We start from the raw sequence: 22,039 nt of genomic DNA on the forward strand, positions 1-22,039 counted from the left end.
GAAGAGGCTGCACATGAACACCCTGAGACTGAGGTAAACGTTCAGTAAACACGGAGGTGTGAGGGAGGGAGGCGCAGAGGAGAGACTTACGGCGTGAGGAGCTGCTGGAGATGGCGGTGTCCCTTCCTCTTGGCGACGCTGGCGGGGATGGCGCCCTGCTTGTCGGGGACCCTCAGGGCCTCCCGGCCCCCCGGCTGCTGCAGCAGGAAGACGGCCACTCGCCGGAGCCCGCGCCGGGCCGCGAAGTGCAGGAGCGTCTCCTGGGGAGCGGGAGCTGCGGGAGGAGGCCACGCGGCAGGGAAGTCAGTCCGAGCGAGCGCTCAGCGCGGGCTGCGCAAAGAAACCACGCGGCCGACCCGTGCGCCGAAACTCGACGCCTAGCGCTGGAGGTATGGCCCGACTCCAGACCTGTTTGCTCTGCAGTCTCCTGCCTACCTCTCAGCTGACACCTGCCTGGCTGCGTGAGTCACTGTTCTGCTCCTCCCACCCCCCCTCCGGGCTCCACCCCCCTCCCCTCCCCTCCCCTCCCCTCCCCTCCCCTCCCCCGGCTCCTCCCTCCTGATCCCACGGCCCTGCCGCTGCCCTGTTCGCCGCGCTCTGGGAAGGTGAATCGCACAACCGCCGGTTGTTTTTAGAAACCTTGGGGCCGCAGTCTAATTACTTACTGTCAGAGTAATTAAATCTGAGAGAGCTCTCTCCCCGGGCCGCTTTCAATGTGGAGGATTACGGGTATATTTTTGGGGCTTAAGGAGGCGCGCTGGCCCTGAGCACCGTCCTCAGAGGATCAGCTGCAACGGGAGAGTTCTCAGCCCGTTAATGAAAGCCTGAGAAGGAAGCGCTCGGGTTTGAATGGGCTATTGGGAGGGCAATAATCAATTTTGCGCCCAGGAAGAAGCAAGTGGCGATCCAGAGGCAGATACTCGCAGAGGGATTAGCGCAAGCGGCCGCTAAACGCTCAGACACAAACAAAACGCAGCGCTTCCTGAAGGGCCGCGCAGCTCGGCTTGACTCCGGTAATCTATTTTTAATTTTAGAGATTTAATCGCAGCCACTTAAAGAGGCCCAGCTGTGAAACAGAAGGAAAGGTTTACTCGAGTTTCAGGAAGCATACGGCCATTAAAAAAAAAGACATGAAACTGAGAGCTTAAGAAAGAGAGAGTTTGGCACACGGTTAGTATACGCTATAACTCCCTCAATATGAAAATAACATTGACATTTAAAATGATATATTCACTTACTCAACAACAGACTGAACTAACCTTGATGTGAACCTGACAAAATATTATTTGGTGTTCCATACCTTCATAAAACAGTACCAAAAGGCATTCGAGTGTATCAAGACATTTTGAGTATGGGCCTCCATTTTCTTTTAGTCAGCCAGAATCTGAGGAATTATTCTGGAACATGCCAGACCACTGAAAAGCCTCTGGATCACATGGCCATGCATCATGTTCACATCCTGGCTTTCCTGTTTCTCCTTCTGCAGTGTAAGATTCAAACTAGCTTTCAATACTGTAACTAGAGTTGTTCTGAAATCGTTTAAGCTGGACTGCACAAGCATCTTACGGCTGAATTAACTTAATTAATTATAAATGTATGCTCTAATGCATTATAATGATAACCCATCATAAGACATGTATTGTAAAGATTACTTACTAAAGATGTTTTCGGTAGCAGTACGATCACATCTGATACTGAAAACAGCAACATGCAAAAATCAAATGCTTTTGCCAGTTTAGATATAGAGAGGGATAGGGCACAAACTAGTTTTGATTCAAATGCAATACATTTAGTTTGAGTCGAAAGCAGCTTTGGGCTAGACAGTTTGGTGCCAGCTGACCTGGGGGCAGCGCTTGGCAAAGCCTGCTGGGCCTCTCCGGTTTCAGCGCTGGCCCAGGTGCCCGTGGCCAGCTGCAGGAAATGCCAGGGCTCGAGAAGGCATTACGCAGCTGGTCCTTCTCTCAGGCAGGTCGGGGAAGAATTTACTTTCCCGAGCCAGCAGGACATCTAAAAGATTTAGACTCGCTCCCTATCTCGGCTTTACACAGTTGGATAATAAATGCTTAGTGCTGATAGCGCTTACTGTAAACGCAGGCCTGGGGGAAACGTCGGAATACGCCATACCATTAAATAACCCACCCCTGAAGTGGTCTCCCCCTTTCACTTCTGCTTCATTTCTTCCTTAAACGTCGTTATAGCAGATGGCAACAGTGCCACTATAATATCCTGCTTTTCATCGATGGCTTAGCTCTCATTATAGCTGTAGATGTATTGCATCGTATAAAGCAACTTCCCCTTTCAGCTGAGATCTCTTGCAGCCATGGAAAGAACACAGAGCTCCAGGAGCAGACAAGACCGGGGCTGCCTTTCTCACCTCGTACCCTGGTGTTTGCGTCCACTTATCTTCCCCGAGCAGGGGGCCCCCCAGAGTTAACGCTTTATCTTCCTGCCACAGCAGCAGTAACGTAGCTTCAGCGGCGATAGCACGGATTACACATTCGCATGTAGAACTAGTAGAGCCCGAGCAGGATGGGGGGGGTGGGTGGGTGGGTCACCTCAGCTCAGCGATACGCTCAGACAGGGCCTTTGCGTCCGAGGATCCAATCGCGTTGTGCGCTTTACGACGGCGGTAAAGCAACGCCTCCGCGAGACCGCTGGGCCGCTTCGGACGGCCCGTGCAAAACTCCACCTGCACATCTGCGGAACACATCACGCACAGTCCCGGTTTTCCAATCCACCGGACACCCGGGTGTGAAGATCTACGGCAGGGTCTGCGAATGCTCGCTCCCACCGAGCACAGAACACCGCACACACATTTTCCACACCTGTTAGGCAACCCCAGCCCGCTACATCAAACCTGCACGCTGCAGCAACCTGCACCGAAATCCGCTTTGCACGACGAGATATTTATTCTTCCAAATTAATTCAAATCCATTAATATTCCTCTTCACTATGTTGCTTAACAAGTACCTAAACATTACATAGACAAATATGCACCCGATTCATACCAGGGGGTTTTTATTGATGCAATTGAGGTGAAGTGCTTTGCTTAAGGCTACAACTGAGACGGGATCGCGTCCATAACCATGAGGTCCAGAATCCAGTATTCTAACCACTAGACAATGTGCCAACCCACTGTTTGAAACTCAGTCGTCTCACCACCAGTCTCATTCCTCAGGCTCATGAACTTATGATACAATGAGCCGAAACCAATGAGTTGTCGCTCTGACGTGTGCTCAATCATCCCAAATTCCAGGATGTGCTTTGCCAAAAAAAAAAAAAAACAATTGTAAGTTACTACTTCTGACAAATCATCAGTTTATGTACGCGGGGCTCCAATTGGAGGGGATGATTCAAGGCAAATACACTACCGTCCTATAGCAAACTTAAAACATAACCAACGATTGGTTACGATAGAACTAGTTTCAATAGAGGAAACTAATCACACAAACTTAAAATGGTGCCGGTACTACTTCTAAACACATCATTCAGACTTTAGTACAGGAAAAGGCAGTGAGCACTCATCATCACTAGTGCAGTACACTAAAGCACAAAAGAATTTAACACTGCCCAAGAAGCATTCCCAAAGGCCTAGTTTAGTTGTACTGTGGTCGTTATCTGTGAGTGTTTATCGGATACCGCTTGAATAAGGCTCTTTAGCTAGCTTTAACTGATTGTAATTATCATTCCTGAGAAAGCTTTTTAACCCCTTATGCACCAACCAAACGTGCCACATTCACATGACAAAATAAGTATGCAGATTACAATTCTAAAACAATTTGATTATTTACCACTGTTGCCAAGAGACAGTGATTGTTCCATATTTAGTAATGCTGTTTAGCCGATCTAACATATTCCAGATTTTTAAAAAATGCAATAACCAAACTTTTTTGTATGCTTTTTACATTTTCCATCACCATTCTCAAAAACATTAAGAGTTCCTGTTGGAACAAGAGCTCAGGGGAGGCCCACATGTCTACTGTGAGACTTTGTTGGCGATTTTCTCCGTTTATTTTCCGTGGCATGTGTTGGGTTCCGGCTGAACTCTGCCAGGACATACACTGATTATACAGCTGCAGCCAGATGAACAGTTCCTCTCAGAGTGGAGGTTCAGTTCTGTCTGTTCACAGCTCCCCTGCTTCAAACCACCCCTCCAGCCTAGGAGGTCTGCCAGGCCCAATCCCACCTACCCAAGGTGCACCCTAGCCTGGCCAAGTCTGTTGGCAAGGCAGGGAAGCATTGAACCAAAACATAGCTGGGTAATTTTTAATACAAAATTCATAAATCTAATATTACAATATAAGAAAGATGTAAACGTGCCTCAGGACATGAGCTGCAGAATTGCAGTACACATCTTTACGTCACTTCAGCGGTTCAGTGATAAAACACAGAATATGAGGCACGTCCATTCTTCCACCGTCCATCAGCAAGGTTTATCTGTCAACCCAGGAAATGTCTACAATGATCTAGGGGTGGCCCCAGGGGGAAACGACCTTCCAAAGGCTGGAACATTTATAGGGTCAGCCCTAGGTTATGGAAAAAGGCATGTGAAAGGCAAGCTGGCATCTTTACATGGGACCGGCAGGCATGGTGCCAGCTGCAGCATTTCAAACGGGCATCATTGTAGGACATTCCCTACAGAATACATTACTCCTGATTGTTGAGAAATGGTGTTTGAAAAATACTACATTCCAGACACAGTCCCTTATGTTAAGTGTATCTAAAAATCATATTTCAATCATTCCATTTTTCAGGGCAGAAATTTTGGTTTCTCCTCCTAGTTGATCTTATGTAAATTGACACTCCAACTGTATCCATGGGAGTAGATTCATGATACAACATCATAAAGCCTATGAAAAGACTCAATATGGAGTGAATAACAGCAAAGATATTTATAAGACTCAAATACGTCATTTATATGTTCCAAGGATTTCTTGCTCTTTGTCCAAAAATAGGAGAAACAGAGAGCACATTTTGTTTCTAGGTTTAAGGCTACATACTCAGACTTGAAATCCGGTATCAGTCAGTTCTGAGCAGCCCCTTTAAACAAAAAATATTTGACTCAAAATTGAAAAAAAAAGTCCCAAGTCCTACATAATATGCCTTATAAACACTTGTTGCCAGAGAGAAAGTTTTTAATTGGGTGGGAATGTTTGTTTTAGGATATCTGACATTGCGTTCCACATTTGTAATGGCGACCTAATAGAAGAAGAAAAAAAAATACTGAGGAAAAACTGAGACAGAGGGAAAAAAAAAACAGTGTAAACTGGAGCCAAGAACAATAGCTGTGGGTCTGGGTCGCTTTTCTAGGGATCTGCAGCTCCACGAGCTTCCTGCCGGAGCCCCGCCCTCCTCTGCTGGTGGCGACCAATCACTCTAATCCTCTCACTAATACTCTGCAACCTTCTGCTTTTTTTAGGAAAGGGATTTCTTTTTTTGCCAATTAACCAAATTGCTCCTCCAAGATTGAAATGAGTTGCAGATGTCAGGCTCAAAAAAAAGAAAGAAAAGAAACTGAAGCCCACTGTGATTTCTGATTTGCAGTTTACTGGAGAGAGAAAAAAAAAAAAAACCCCTTTCCTTGAGCCAGGAGTGGTCAAAGCCCACTGTGGTCGGTGGGCGGAGTTACAGTATCATTAGCGAACCACCTGGTGGGAAAACTCCAAAGACTTGCAGAAGAACGGGGCTTTTGCCAAATACATTTCAGAGAAAGAAGGAAATGTGTTCCCCCCAGTCGAAAGCACCTCGCGTAGGTATAACCAGATCAGATATTAATGTTACCGTGAAATGTGACATGGGCATGTTCTACAGTCAGCGATAAATGGCTGCCAATAAACATGCCAGCGTTGAACAAAAATGTCATTATGATAGCAGCACAGTTTATATCATACAGCCTCAAAGCACACAGTAATCACTGCAAGCTGTCGAACTGCAAGCTGTCAAAACAAGCTGCACAACCTATTTTTAGTGCACGTAAATTCACAGAGTTGTCCCTCTCATACATATGCATACCTTGTTAGCATGAAGAATTTAGGGCTCTGATTGGTGGAACACATTATTGGGAACGCAGAAGGTTTGAGGCATTGAAACGGATATCTGTAACACTTCATTAAAGGCTAGATATATCAACTGACATCAGGTCAGTTGAATAAGTTCACTATGACAACAGTACACCTGCACATAAGAGGGTTAATGATCCTTTTCTGTAGCAATGCTGCACTCAACCCATTTCAATGTACAGTACATGCATGCCTTTTTTCTGGCATGCATGTCACGCTAATGTTGCTAAGGCGGTGGGGACCCACTCACCTGTGTCCTTGCCCAGGTTGGTGCCCAGCACGCTCCAGCCCTGGGGCAGGGTGAGGTGGCGCAGCGCCAGCGCCAGGCTCTCGTCCAGGCGCTCGCACTCCCGCACGGGGATCTGACACTCGTCCAGCAGCATGGCGCCCTCCAGGCCGTCGTCCTGCCCGGCTGTGCTCACCAGGAACTGGGCCATGTCGAAGGCCAGGTCCTGCACGAACTGGAGCCCCTCCTCCGCCACCGCGTCCACGGGCCGTCCCGGCTTGGCCAGGCACAGGGTGACCCGCACCGACTCGCAGCAGTCGTGGGCTGGCGGAGAGGGGGGGTGGGGGGGGAGAGACACAAACAGGGACGTGGGGTTAGAAACCGCTCCCCAGACCGCAGGCAGCTAATATTACTCACAGTCTGCATAACCTTCAATCCCAACAATACAGTGTCCGCCGTGCACAGCGGATTACTGCTACCACTGTAGGCAAATTTCTGCCGACTCATCTGAACTGCCAGTCAGCGATACCTAAAGGGATTTCTCCGAGCTAAAAACGCATGCAAAGCACACCAACCACAGATTATATCAGCTAACCATAAGGTCAGCTCTGTATTCATGCCATTTAATGTTCTACTTACTGTATCTAATGAATATTTACAAAGGGCTATGACTGATGGTAATAACCGCAGTGGATGTTTTTCTTTGGGTACGCCTCTTCATGAATATTCATAACCTCTGAACTAGCACCAGAAACCCCTGCTACTGATGGGAATCTTACAGAATAGCAATGTAGAGAAGACTCCACTGGTTGAAATACAAGCTGCCATATTGGTTCAGATTATAAAGCCACTCCTTTGTCTAAGACAAGCCAGTAGAAACAAGGGTCCAGCGTGCAGTAGCAGTGACAGGTGAAATGCACTGTGGGTGGGCTCAGCTTGCCGTGACCCCCTCTGACCCCACAGACACAACAAACAGCCATTTCTACTGATTGATTTCACTCCAGGTGCCTCGCACGCCCCGTAAGAGAGCAAACAGATCTTACAGCTATCAAGGACGGAGTGGTAATCATTGATATTTTCAGCACGGAGGCTCTGGGTACAGGGCCCGGTGTTACAGATAAACAGAGAGCTTTTCTCAGTCCTTCACAGCTCTCCAGCTGACGGCCGGGCAACAGGACTGTGAGAATCGCCACAGACCGGAGAAACCTGACAAGGCTCCCAAAACCACTGAGCTGGGTCAGCTGCCCCGCTCCGTTACAGACCAAGATTTACTGTGCTTCTGCAGTCGCTAAGATACACGCCTCCCAAACATTAAACATTCTTTATCCGTGAGCGGGACAACACCAAAAGAAAAAAAACACTGAAGTGTCACGTCAGCATTTACCATGTCACATGACCTGGTACTGCAGGCTTTGTTTCTTGGACTTGTGAGATAGTGAGCTAGATAAACTAAAGAGAATAGAGTACTTCACATTGGTGACAGTAATTTACCCAACTGTTATAGCACAGACTAACTGTATACAGAGAGGAAGGCCTTGCAGGTCGTGCACAAAAGGGATTATCTTTATCAAACCCAAGAGGCATTTCTGAAATGTGCTGCCTTGTTGCTGAATATAGAATGTGGTTCTCTCCCTCAGGAATGTCTGGACTCAATAGCACTGGCCACATGAGGCACATATATTTACGAGATCTCCCATTACCCGTGGTACAAGACTGACGGGACAGCATGTAAATACACAGTCAGACTTACAAGCTTACCACCACTTAAGCAACGTCTAAATACACTGCAAGAATGTCTTCAGTGTCCTCAACTATATAAAGGCTACATATAAAAAACGGTTGGGTACACAACACCTCATCATTTAAAACAGCATAAATAAAATCAGTCCAGTTAATACTGTAATCTATCCATTGTTTACATTACCCCAGAACCTGATTCTTTGCGCTATACGGATACGTAATAAAGGGCTCTGCATTTATTTATTTATTTGCTTTTAAAAGGTTATGCAACGTCTTCTCCGCTTTCCACCGCAGCGACGATGAAAATGTGGAAAAAGTGACGTCGTTGCGGGGCACCACTGCCTGAGCGATGCACTGTCCACGCCACACGAGCCATTATCTGCTACACGCCGAGCTCTGGGTGGCTAGCCTCCGTCCTCAGGCTCGCGGTTACGAAACGCAGCCCCTGTAAAAGTGACGGCCGGGGCTATTTTCACAGGGCGGTTAACCCGAATGAGGCGCCCCCCCCCCCCCCCAAGCCAGGACCGTCAGCTGTGGTCCCTGGAGGCTAGGGGGGCTCTTTCCGGCTGAACACTGAAAAGCCCAAAAAAGTGTTCACCCACCTCCTTCCACAGGTTTAGACAGGGACCGTCACTGACTCTGCTGCTCAAAAGCCAGTTGCAAAAAATAAAAATGCCGACATGACAGACACATTCGAAGAGAAGCCATCGTAAAATATGTCCTTGTGCCTTGTGTCCTTGAGCTAACTTTGTCCGATTTCAAAATTCAGGTTTCAATTCAGTTAAATAGGCTTGGAGTCAATCAAAATTTGTCAACAAGTTTTATTTTAAATGTGCATTTTTCAATTCAGTTATTCAAGCCTGTGTATGAGTGTTTTTGTGTGCATGCCTGTGTGTACGGGTGTGTGCATGCATGCGAGTGTGCTTGTGTATGTCTGTGTGTGCATGTGACATGTGTGCGTGTGTGTACTGTTTGTGTGCATGTGACGTGTCTGTGTATGTGTGTGTGTACTGTTTGTGTACATGTGGCGTGTGCGTGTGTGTGTGTATGCATGTGTCCCTGTGTGCAGTAGCATGTGCGCTATGTTTCACAGCTCTTGTAGAACCGATCCATCCGTAACGCGAACAATTGTACTCCAAATGGATTTGCCACACACAAGATTTTTCAACAGGGCTTCAGACAGTTGTTTGAAATGTATCTCTCCGTTAATAGCCCCCTGCGTAAAAATGGGCGATGCTTAATAACTGTTGACAGAGGCGTCTTAGCAACCCAAAGCTTCAATAAAACAAAAGCCGGGACCTCCTTAGCAGAGCGACTCAACAAAAGAGACAGAGGTGTCCTTGAAATGGATAACAGTGCCTCCCAGAACCCTTTCGCCACACTCATTCGCTGCTGTTAATGCACTGGTGAAAAGCCTTTAAGTGTTCCCTCTGATGAATGATTACAGAGCTGGGCCAAAGATCCCAATAGTGATGTGTGTAGCGTTAGCACGCATAATCTACAGCGGCGTGCATCTCAGCTCAATGCAGATTTTTAAACTACCTCAAAGGCATTTTTCCAGCTTAACTGCCTGGCACTGAGCCAAAAGTATGGTTTGCAGGGGGGAAAAAAAAAAAACATATTTTGTAGAGTGGCTGTTTCTCTTCTGGCTCAACACAACGGAAAGTCAAATTCGCCAAACTGAAACTGCCATGTTGGCTCTGATGAAAGCCACGAGGAGACCAGGAAGAACTGAAAGTCTGCTCTACAGCCTGAGGGCGGCAGGATCTTAGATGCAGCCGAAAAGGTAGAGTTAGCGAGAGGAATGACGGGAAAGACTCTTGCCACACCGCGCACCAGCTGCTAACTTCAACTCCACCCCACCAACAGGGTCCTGGAAAGTCTTGGCACTGCCCCTAGTGTCAATAGGTGATACTGTCTGAAAAGGACTGAGGTAAGCTTTACGCAGGTATGCATATGTGCCTCATTCTCTCACTCCTACTCAACCCTTTTACTCCCCAAAGGAAAATACACCTAAGTTCTGGATGCACAACTGACCCAAACAAATAGAACCACGGTGATCAATCCACCTGATCCTTTCATTACATAACAATTCCTTCAAGGTGAGTTCCGCCTTTTTATCCCTTTATCTTGAGGCAACAATATAAACACACATGAAGCCTTGAGCACTCCAGAAATGAAGAATGATGGACAATGGCCATTATATTATTTATGGCACTCAATCCCCCTTTAAAGATATTTCCAAACAAAAATAATTCATGATTAACATGGTACTTGGATCAATTATTTGTGATTAACTTTAGATTCCGGGAAGCTTTATTTGATTTTACAGTTTGACTAAAAGCAGATATAAGATCATGTGAGGCAGTGATGAATTAAACTCTAAAGAACTCAGTGATAAGGCATCTCCTCCTCTGATTGAAGATGAGCAGCCTAAACAATGACCATTGCTAAAGCTCGTCAGGACTGGGTATATGATTACTGAAAACTAACGGCAAGCAAAACCAATCAAGGAGACACAGAGAAAAGATGGAGTCCTAATAACATAAACATAACATAAATCCAAGTAAGGATGTTCTCTGGAAAAAATATCAGTATTTCATCTTAAACTTTTTATGTACTGCATGATAACATCTTAAAATAAAATGTGCTTGAACGGAAAGCAGTGTTTGTGAAAGGTCACACAAAGTCGACGGTCCTCAACAAGGCCGAGTTATAAATAGCCTATGTGACACGTCTAACCGCACACTTTCCTTTAGAATTTTTTTGCATGATTGAGATAAGAGCCTTCTCAGAAATCCTTGCATTGAAAAGGAAGCAGGAGCAGGGTTCTCCTGAGGGCTCAAACTGACTGTGCTGGAGCCGGTGCCGTTATCACAAGGTGACCAGGAGGACTGTTGCACCCTCCGGGACGCTGATAGCACGCAGACTCAGTGGAGCACAATCCCTTTTCTCCCGTGGCTGAGCAAATACACAGGGCTTACTTAGCAAAAACGCCCCCTCCGCGTTAGGCTGTGCGTTAAACATTTACCGTTCAGGCCTGGCCTCTCCCAGGTGTAGTAATGCCAGCAGGTCATATTCAGGAGAGGTACCTTATGTAGACATCTAATGTCAAACAGGTCAACAAGGAGACTCACACTCCATCTACAGGCCACAAATGGGAACAGATACAAAATATCACCCTTGATTTTCATACATTTAATTTTCTAAAGGCACCGGGATACACAGGTCGTGGTTTTAGCGAAGGACGATGTTTGTTTTGGGATAATGTCAAACTCAGACAAGTCCCTGGCTCCCTCAGTCTGGCTGTACTGTATGCAGAGGGTAAATCCATGTTTACTTCTCTTAGCCCTTATCACTTCTGCTTTTCGGCCTGTCAATAACACTTATGTAATGTAAGAACACGACCAGTTGGGAGCGCTAGTGTGTTCCGCCTGTCTTTTTTCAGCTCCGTGCACCTTGGCGCTTCTTAAACACCCTGCTCATCTCAAACAGCTGATCTGCTTCAGGAATAAATACTGGGGTGCTGACCAGGCCCAAATTAACAGGTGTGCAGCATGGAGCCACTACTAATGCTGCAGGCAGGCGGAGAATCTGCTATCTCCCCTGGTTGAGCGTGGGGCTGGGGAATGAGGGGTGGGGGCAGGCCAGGGGGCAGGCCTGGGGGCGGGGTCATGGGCAGGGCCAGGGGAGGGGCTTACCAGGGCAGATGGCTTGCAGGGTGACATGGCTGATCCTCAGGGTGCTGGTGAGGTGCCTCTGTGTGGTGCCGGAGAACAGCAGGTAGAACTCTACATCCTCCTCATCCTCAAAGCGGTCTTCATCGCACAGCTGCACTGTAAGGAGACACTCGCCCTGCAACAAGAATGGAGTTAGGGTTAGAGCCAGTTACAAAGGATAGAGCTCGAGATAGACTGGGGGGGGGGGGGGGGGGGGGGGGGGTTGACAGATATAGGTATAAGTACACAGACAGGGTATATAGACAGACAGACAGCAGACAGTGGTAGTAATGGAGATTAGATAATAGAATGTAAAAAATAAAGAGGTGACAATGGAGACAATGTCAGAGTTATAAAAAGACAAATTTAGAAAAGAAATACGGAGAGAGGACAGAGTTGGAGGAAAATACTGAAAATATAATCCACATGAACTGCTCTCACTCCCTCAGTATGCCAGGTTTTACCACACATGTTCTGCATACAAACTTCTCCCCTAGACACAGAAGCAATCCAAGCAGGCCTCCCGGTATGAAGACACAAAGATTGTAGCTAAGGATCCATACACCTGTGTGCTACACAAACCCATGAGGGTTTATTGTTCACCAAAGTCAGCTGTGCACTGAAATCTAATCAAAATAAACATGCCCTTTGGCCTCCCCTCCACAGGAAATCACAGCACAGAATTTACAATACACTGAAGATTTAGCACGTAGGAGTGCATATTATGATTTATTATTATCGTGTGTACGTGTGTGCATGGGTTCCCACATGCTACAATACCATGATCTTTCTGCATTGTATAGCCTATTTGTGAAGCAGGAAACTTCTTCATGACAACAGTATTAAAGTATTGTCATTTTCTACCCATACGGAAGGCCCCATTTAATCACAAAAAAACACACGGGGGAGTCTGGAGTCCATTTTTACCTCCCCTCCTCTACTGCGTAATCTCAGAGACCTTTTCAGCCTTTCAGCGAGGCTGGCCGCATGATAGCCTCACTGTCTGACAAAGGCCACTCCAGACTGCCCGCATTCCCCCACTGAAACCACCCTCAAGTTTGCAACACCAACCCAAAGTATCAATTTTTACCTCATGCCATTCACAGCCACGCGTACGACCACAATCTACATTCTAATGTAGTCAGTGTGACACACATCCCGGTGTCCTTACACGGTAACGGTGTTGACAGCATCGCCGATGCTGATTGGAGGAGAAAGGGGGAGGCTAATCAAATCCAGGTGACAAAGGCGAGCGCTGGAACAGTAAACTGCATTTTGAAGAGAAACTGCTTTCTCCATTTCTATTCACCAAACGCCACACTCCGATGGGTGAGAATAATCGCTGCCCCCTCTGAGGAGGAGTTCTGAACAAACCCTTAAAAGGGCTGGCTAACAATAACGGTTGTGAATGATTAATTGAGAGACCCAAGGTGTGGTTGGCAGTAGACCCATATGCAAAGGTATAAAAACGGACAAAATTGAACCTTGGAGAGCAGAGCAGTGAACAGCGCTATATAAAAACATGACCAGTTTTGTGCTTTAGCCACAGCCTCCCTGTCCAGAAGATCACAATGTCATCGCAGTCCAACCAAAACAGGAGAACAATTATCGTCATCCTTCTGGTCTCGGTACAACTAACAGGAAATTCATCTTAAGCAGTAGAAATGAGAAAATATTTGTTATAAATACCAGGCTTTCCTGTGTATGTGTGAGGGAGAGGCAGTGTGTGTGTGTGTTTGCAGTGTGTACATTCAACTCATCGGATTTGAAATTAAACAATGAATATGAGATTAGTGCCGACTGTCAGCTTTAAGGTGAAGACATTTGTAATCATAGCTCAGGAGGTAAGACCGATTGTCTGGCAGTCGGAGGGTTGCCGGTTCAAACCCCGCCCTGGGCATGTCGAAGTGTCCTTGCGCAAGACACCTAACCCCTAACCCCTAACTGCTCTGGCGAATGAGAGACATCAATTGTAAAGTGCTTTGGATAAAAGCGCTATATAAATGCAGTCCATTTACCATTTACCATTTAATCATATCAAGTGATCATATTCATCATTTCCACACACACACACACACACAACACACAACACACAGACACACACAGTGGGTTTTTAAAAAAATATCTATATACACTTTGTAAATGCAGAAATACCCTTTTCCCTTTGAACAAAGAGCATAAAGGCTTCATGACGCAATGCTACCCATGACTGGACCCTCCATACCAGCCACCCTCATAGAAGAGCCTGAGAGGAAACAGATAAGATATGCAGACAGCTATGCTTCCTGTGCTGCCTGCTTTTATTTATAGGTTATCTGAGGGCTGGGCTGGGCTGCCTGCATTGTTCTTTTCCACACCTTTGTGCAACGGCCTCCCCTGTCACATGTCACCAAGGAACCTGGGTGTGGGGGTGCCAGGTCTGTAAGAGTCTGCTTTCCTTCCACCCAGTAAAAAAAAAAAAAAAAAAAAAAAGGGTGGGGCAACCTTAAAATGACATTCTAATTACCACCCTGAACACCCATTAAGAATCCCTAAAAGGGCCTTGGTTTGCTGCCAACTGGAGCACAACATGTGTTTTTTGGCAGGACTGCAATAGGCGCATCCTCACTCAACGAAATATCAGTCAGCAGCTTTCAAGAGGAGAGGCCTAACTGACGGTAACTGCTGCTCGCCGTAAACGCAGGGCCCTGAAGAGCGGGTGGGGGGGGGGGCGGTTGTAGATTAACATAGATTAAATTCCTGGGTAGGACACTGCCGTTGTACCCGTAAGCAAGGGACTTAACCTGCATTGCTTCAGTATATATCCAGCTGTATAAATGGATACAATGTAAATGCCATGTAAAATAATAAATAAATAAATAAATAAATAAATAAATAAATAAATAAATAAATAAATAAATAAATAAATAAATAAATAAATAAATAAATAAATAAATAAATAAATAAATAAATAAATAAATAAATAAATAAATAAATAAATAAATAAATAAATAAATAAATAAATAAATAAATTGTGCAAGTCGCTCTGGATAAGAGCGTCTCCTAAATGCCTGTAATGTTCCCTCATACCCAGCATCCCTCTGTCCGCAGCAGGACCCGCACAGCGAGCGCGCTGTCGGAAAGCCCTTATTTACGGTGACCGATGGGCAGACTTATCGCAGCAGTCCAAACGAGCCGTTTCCTAGAGGATATGCCCCGAGGCCACGCAAATATTGGAGCTGACCTGTCAGGTAATTATCCTCCTCTCCTGTGCTTTGATTGATGGGGGGGGGGGGGGCTCTGGGAGGTCTGAACTTTCTTAACTCACACCTTTTCTGTGGTTGCCTGGTGCTGAGGCACATGCCTCAGCTGAAGAGCAGGTTGAAAAACAGTGTATTGTGAGGCCACAGGTCCAAATAATACAATTGGCTTTAAAAAGAAGCTTAGAGGAACTTCTACTTGAGAAATCTCCTGAGGAGCTCACACAATAGCACATTCATAGACAGGCAGAAAATCTGTTATCGCATCACGCAGCAAACTGGATGACTCAGTCCGATGTCAGCAAATGACTCCGCCTTCCTTTCTACCGGCAGAAACCGTGAGGGAACGCGCCGTGCGCCGCTGAATGCAAGCGCCACAAAGCAGGCCTTCTCCAATTTGTCTAAACCGACGAAACCTCAGAGCGCTTGATATGGGAAAGATAATATTCAAATAGCAGCGATTCAGATACACGAACGCCCCATGGCACTTTCTGCGGTCCGAGGGCTCACAGACACATTCCGGAATGTTCCACGAGGCGGTCTGAGAGCGCAGGGCTTAAAGGCCACGACAGGTGCCCGGACAAACATGGCATGACAGAGGAGGGAGGGTTCAATACACACAGTGACTCAGGAGAGGAGGTATCGCAGGCTCGCAGATATAAAACCGGATTTAATCAGCAGGTTTGACAACAACAGCGCCAAGCGCCTCGCGGTATGCATGCGGCCTAATTATTAGGCTTTGCCTGGAGACTGAGTGTCTGGTCAGAATGAACTGCGCAGCTCCAGAATGACCCGGCCTGTTTCGGTGCGGTGGTGCGGTGGCAGCCAGCGCGGTTTTGCCGTACCCCTGGGACCGGCCTGGCTTGTGCTCCCGAAGTGCTCATGGTTGCCGGGAATCTAAGGGCTGCTTCAGGTTCATTCTCTGTAAATAACCAAGCACCCCGCCCAAGGAAGAGATCGCTCCCAAGTGTACGCCCCCCCACCACCCGCCCCCGCAGGTCTCTATAATAGACTCCCTGTATAACAGGGAGCCATGAGTTCAGAGAGACTCCTAAAAGTGGGAAAATTATGCTAACGTGTAGCATTTTGCATGTATGCAAACCTGAGATGTGTAGTATACCGACTATGGAAATTGTAAACGTTGTCTAGCGGTGTATTGTGCATGCAAACAACCTCCTAAAAGCTATCCAACCACATACCCAATACATGGAGACATCCCAAAGTTTGGTGGGCATTTGTGAACACTCACTTAAATTATTTTTTGGGTAGACACAAGCCAGGAAACAAAACTTAGAAATGTATCTTGGAAAGTACGTATTTAAGACTTTTTCCCTTTTTCTCACCAATATGGAAAGGCCAATTGTATGTATATCAGCGCTCGTTGTTGCATTCAGTGTGTGTGTTTCTGTGTGAGTATGTGTGTGTGTCTCTGTGTGCACGCACCTGTGTGTGTGTGTGTGTGTGTGTGTCTGTGTGTGTGTGCTTGCGTGCGTGTGTGTGTGGTGGCACAAAGCCTCTGACAGTGGGGACAGCTGCGTGTGCTCAAGGGCTCGGCTGTGCTTCCCTTCAAGGGCAAACTACAAGGTCAAACTCAGTCCCCCACGCGCCGCTTACAAAGAAAATTCCCGGGGTATGTAAACTTTAGGGGACTGTGGGGAGAACACATGTTTCCTCCAAAGCCTCACAGAGCACATGCTCAGACTAGAGGAGGGAAAGCAGGACAGAACCGCTGAAGGGAAAGACTGCAAGCAGGACAGAACCGCTAAAAAGAAAGACTACAAGCAGTACAGAACCACTGAAAAGAAAGACTACAAGCAGGACAGAACCTCAGAAGGGAAAGACTGCAAGCAGGACAGAACCTCTGAAGGGAAAGACTACAAGCAGTACAGAACCACTGAAAAGAATGACTACAAGCAGGATAGAACCTCAGAAGGGAAAGACTACACGCAGGACAGAACCGCTGAAGGGAAAGACTGCAAGCAGGACAGAACCTCAGAAGGGAAAGACTACAAGCAGGACAGAACCTCAGAAGGGAAAGACTACAAGCAGGACAGAACCACAGAAGGGAAAGACTACAAGCAGGACAGAACCACTGAAAAGAAAGACTACAAGCAGGACAGAACCTCAGAAGGGAAAGACTACAAGCAGGACAGAACCACTGAAAAGAAAGACTACAAGCAGGACAGAACCTCAGAAGGGAAAGACTACACGCAGGACAGAACCGCTGAAAAGAAAGACTACAAGCAGGACAGAACCTCAGAAGGGAAAGACTGCAAGCAGGACAGAACCTCTGAAGGGAAAGACTACAAGCAGTACAGAACCACTGAAAAGAATGACTACAAGCAGGATAGAACCTCAGAAGGGAAAGACTACATGCAGGACAGAACCGCTGAAGGGAAAGACTGCAAGCAGGGCAGAACCGCTAAATAGAAAGACTGCAAGCAGGACAGAACCTCTGAAGGGAAAGACTACACGCAGGACAGAACCTCAGAAGGGAAAGACTACAAGCAGGACAGAACCTCAGAAGGGAAAGACTACAAGCAGGACAGAACCACTGAAAAGAAAGACTACAAGCAGGACAGAACCTCAGAAGGGAAAGACTACAAGCAGGACAGAACCACTGAAAAGAAAGACTACAAGCAGGACAGAACCTCAGAAGGGAAAGACTACACGCAGGACAGAACCGCTGAAAAGAAAGACTACAAGCAGGACAGAACCTCAGAAGGGAAAGACTGCAAGCAGGACAGAACCTCAGAAGGGAAAGACTACACGCAGGACAGAACCGCTGAAAAGAAAGACTACAAGCAGGACAGAACCTCAGAAGGGAAAGACTGCAAGCAGGACAGAACCTCAGAAGGGAAAGACTGCAAGCAGGACAGAACCTCAGAAGGGAAAGACTGCAAGCAGGACAGAACCTCAGAAGGGAAAGACTGCAAGCAGGACAGAACCTCAGAAGGGAAAGACAGCAAGCAGGCCATATTGTGCTTCTGAAGCCTGCTCCGCTAACTGCGTGTGTGAACACAGGGCCAGCAGGTGTCAGACGCCACTGAAATAAAGGCTTGTGTGGGGAGCTCACACCTGCCGGTTTACAGCCCTCAGAGACGGCCTCTCAGCAGGAAAAGGGCGGGCCGGTTTCGCTTCGTGCGGAAAGCCACCAGGGCGTGGAGGGAGGGTACGGTAACTGAAGAAGTGCAGAAAATTAAAACCCAGAGGACCGCCCGTGACATCGGCACAAAGGGAAAAGGCTGGCCGGAAGCGAGGCCGAACGGAGACTCCGTAATCCCAGAAGAGCCGCAGGGCCGCGAGCTAGCAGAGGGCCGCGAGCTAGCAGAGAGCCACGCCCGTGCTCCTCTGTCACAGACCCGAGAGCCTGAAGGTCACGGGAGGTTCATGTATCGTGGCAGGGGGTGGGGGTGGGAGGTGGTTTGGTGGGGGGGCAGCACAGCCGGGCATGGTGGCCAGCAGGCCATTCACCCCCATCATGAGGCGAAGCAGAGAACACTGGGTGTGGACAAGGCGCACCCTTTGTCCCTTTGAGCTTTCCGAGATTGCCAGACAGAGAACGAGCATCAGCGGATTAACATGACCCTGGTACTGCAGCTGAGAAAGTGACTCTCACAACCAGATTTTCATTCACACAAAGCAGATTTAATTTAAAACACATTTTGCCATTTACTGCCAGAAAAAAAAAACATTTTTTTAATCTATAAATTTTAATTTTGATTTATTTTTAGTTTATTTATTATCGTGAGACACTGAAGTGAGCAGAGGAGAAACATTGTGCAAGAAGCATCGTCATAGAAACGGCAGAAAGGTTGAGCAGAGAAAAACATGTGGCAAACGGGAAACCCAGCATGCACCAGGGTTCTTTCAGGTTACGCCACAGCAGCATTGCACGATGTCTTCCTCTTATGGGTTACACATGCTTTAGGAAAAGAACGCTGCATGCACGATACACAGGAAATGAGTCGGTTAGGGCTACAGACTGCACATGATTACAGTCCAGTCATAAGAAAGTTCTGACATTTTAAAGCGATTTTGCATGTAATTTTTACAATTAGACACCTTCCCTGGGCTAATCCTGTATGCTTGTTGAAAGAAAGCCTATTTTATTGCATGTTGACAAAAGACTAGCTGTAAAAGTTGTGCCACACTGCTCAAGCCTTGTGAATTATTGGGTTTGTTTGCATTTCCCTGGTTGACTGCGCTGTCATCATGAAAATAGGTGCCTTGACACCACATCAGAGGCACAGCTGGGGGGGTTTGCACCAGCTGGCCCCCGAAACGCAGGAGTTATTCTTCGTCTGGAGGAGGCCAGGCTTCCCCCGTCCTCTGTGAGCATGCTCAGTTGCGCGCATGCTGGGAAAAGCAAGCTTCTGTGCACTCGCAGCAGCAGTCGATCCCGGCGGGGATCCCTGAAACAAGACACCGCCCACACATCTCCCTCTCCCCACCCCGGCCTGCTTTCCGCTCCAGCGCTGGCCGCTGACAGCTCCCCCGTCCAATGGAAGCGCGACGCCGGAGCCGCCGTGACCCCCCCCCCCCCCCCCCCGACAAAACCCCACCCTCCACTCCCGTCTCTTCATCAGCTCCCATAACATGTGGCTGAGAACTGAGCTCATCTAATCCAGTCACTCCTACACCAACCCCTACTGCTAAAAATACTGAGCTTGTGTGCTGAACGCACCACAGATAATCACATTTCTTTCTCTAATTAAATAAACTTAATTTACTTGGGGGTCCCCCCCCACCCCCTTTTTTTCCTTGTCCCTCCTCCCTGATGGAATTTTTCATTTTAGGACATTAAATTAATTCATTAACAGTTCCCTTACAGACAGTCCAAGATGTGTATGTAACAGGGAAGTAGCTACAGGCCAAACGGTCAATTTTCAAATTTACAACACAAATTAAGAAGTGAGTGGATGCGTGCTTATTTCATGTAGCGTCAAAGGCTGTGTAAGTCTGTAAGTCAGTGTGAGTGCTGTGTCATGGATGAAAGGTACTCTTGGGCTTCTGGGAAGCAAACCGAGCAGTACACTGAAGAGTGTCCCCAGAGGGCAGCCATTGCTGTGACTCACAGGCCTTCTGTCTTAAGCACAGAGAGTAATACACACCCGACTTCCACGACCACAAACACAGGTTGCTCACAGACAGGGCAATCCGGTTTCCATTTAACGGTGACACATCCAAAGACACACACATTCCAAAACTCATCCGGTGCATCACCCGCATTTGTCATCTTCACTCTCAATTAACTCTCTCTTTTGAAGAACAATCCATCAACGTGAGTCAATATGATTGCTTAGAACTGATGGAGTCTCACCTACTACCCAAGGGCTGTGCATGCTGAGGAATCCTTATCTAGTTCCACCTTTACCTACTGTATCTACAGTATAGCATGCCGGTTTGTCAATATGTGAAAGAGAATTATTAAAATGTTTTTTTAGAGTATGACAGACAGTAACACTGATAATCTTGGTACTCCTGTTTTGCGATAAACTCTGCCAAAAGAATGGTAGCCAATGTTAATTGCACTTAAAGCTGGCACACAGCTCAATAAGTTTTAATGGAAAAGTTTACACCTTGATTTTTGACTATGTGAACTATTCTACCAGGGGAGGCCAAAGCACTGAACAAGACTTTCTGACTGCAGCATTTCACATGGATAAACACGACTACTTCCACTTGACTGGACCAATTTTCCAGGTCAACTAACTCCCGTTACCTGGGGATGGCCAACATTTGCTAGATTTGCACCCGAAACAGCCCAGGGAAATCTACGCCTAAAATGCTTCCAACCCATCCAGGCAAAAACGTAGCCAACGGTAGCTGCACGGGGAGAGGTGCTCTCTGGGAAACAGGAGGGTGCTATGGTGAGGGTGTCTCGGCAACACGAGCACAAAGAATAGCATTTCTGCTGTGTAGTTAACTAGCGACAGCACGCTCAAACCCAGCTCTACTTTCAGATGTTGTACGTTTTACATAAAGCCAAGCTGTTTTCACACCTAATATAATTACAGTACTATGTCCCGTTGTGGACACCGTTTTCCACACTTGGGTGCACTGCGGCCCTGTAAAATTAATTAAAATTCCACCAAAAAAAAATATGCAGCTGCACAACCAGTTTAAACTGAAAACTGACAAATGGCAATACGTATCCAGTTAAGTTTTTATCCAGCACTGGAGTGAATAAATACAATTAATTACATATCAATGAAGACAAATGTGTTTCTTTCATCAATGGATTTTGGACCATCAAAATTTATTCAGTGAGCACCAACAAACAAATACTGGATCCAGGAAGTACTTACAAAATTGACCCTGGAAACCTTGTACGTAGAAAAACTGGATGAGAAAAACATTAAAAGTCTAAGTATATATTTACATATGTACTTACATATAATGGAGCTTGCTGTGGATTAAGTTTCATGACACTGGACACTGAAAAGAAAAAAGAGAAAGGGGAGAGATAGCAATGTTAGACTCAGAGAAACAAAGTCACTAAAATAAGCACAACTCTCATTGTCATCAGAGCTCGAGTTTCGATAGCAAACTCCCTGAACTATCTAACCAGAGCCTGCTTGTGCAAAGTTCACAAAAGACATTTAAGCAACAGTCTAATAGCAGTCATTAAGACCTCTTTTGGTCATTAGCTGGGGGAGGAGGTTGTGGTTTTGTCTTCTCGTTCCAGCAAAAGAATAACACTGCGAGCAGCCATTTACACAGACTTAGTCTCAATTTCAAAAGGTACAACATTTATCATTCCAGCGTACATTGTGAATAATGCTCTTGGAGACGGAAATGAACATCAATGGGGAGGCCTGTTTCAACTGATTTTGTTTGTGCGCAAATACAATGATTTTTCAGGCTTGGTTTTTAGTGAGCATTAGGGTCAGCACTGCCCTAAAGGCCTACACTTGCTTTCAATAATTCATTAAAAAAATAATCACAATAGGGCATCCAAATGGCAACACACATGCACCAGGGCATAGCCTATGGGTGACACTGTCAATGTGTGGATCCACCTCTTCTTGCCCCATGAACGTCTTTATTCAG

The 22,039-nt window shown here is 46.7% G+C and overlaps 1 protein-coding gene across 6 annotated transcripts in view; it reads right to left on the reverse strand.

Annotated features, from left to right (window-relative positions):
• The window catches only part of LOC118228237 (A-kinase anchor protein 13-like), a 102,325-nt gene that overhangs the window by 58,508 nt on the left and 21,778 nt on the right, over window positions 1-22,039 (reverse strand). For all 6 annotated transcript variants that reach the window (XM_035419593.1, XM_035419592.1, XM_035419590.1 and 3 more), the window contains exons 2-5: window positions 21,381-21,424; window positions 11,727-11,880; window positions 6,310-6,609; window positions 91-274 (exon numbers count right to left, since the gene is read on the reverse strand). In XM_035419593.1, coding sequence (XP_035275484.1) covers window positions 91-274; window positions 6,310-6,609; window positions 11,727-11,880; window positions 21,381-21,413 — 671 coding nt within the window. In that variant the 5' untranslated portion in view covers window positions 21,414-21,424. The remainder of the gene's footprint in view (window positions 1-90; window positions 275-6,309; window positions 6,610-11,726; window positions 11,881-21,380; window positions 21,425-22,039) is intronic.

Source organism: Anguilla anguilla, chromosome 5 (genome assembly GCF_013347855.1).
Source record: "Anguilla anguilla isolate fAngAng1 chromosome 5, fAngAng1.pri, whole genome shotgun sequence".
Classification (NCBI taxonomy): Eukaryota; Metazoa; Chordata; class Actinopteri; order Anguilliformes; family Anguillidae; genus Anguilla; species Anguilla anguilla.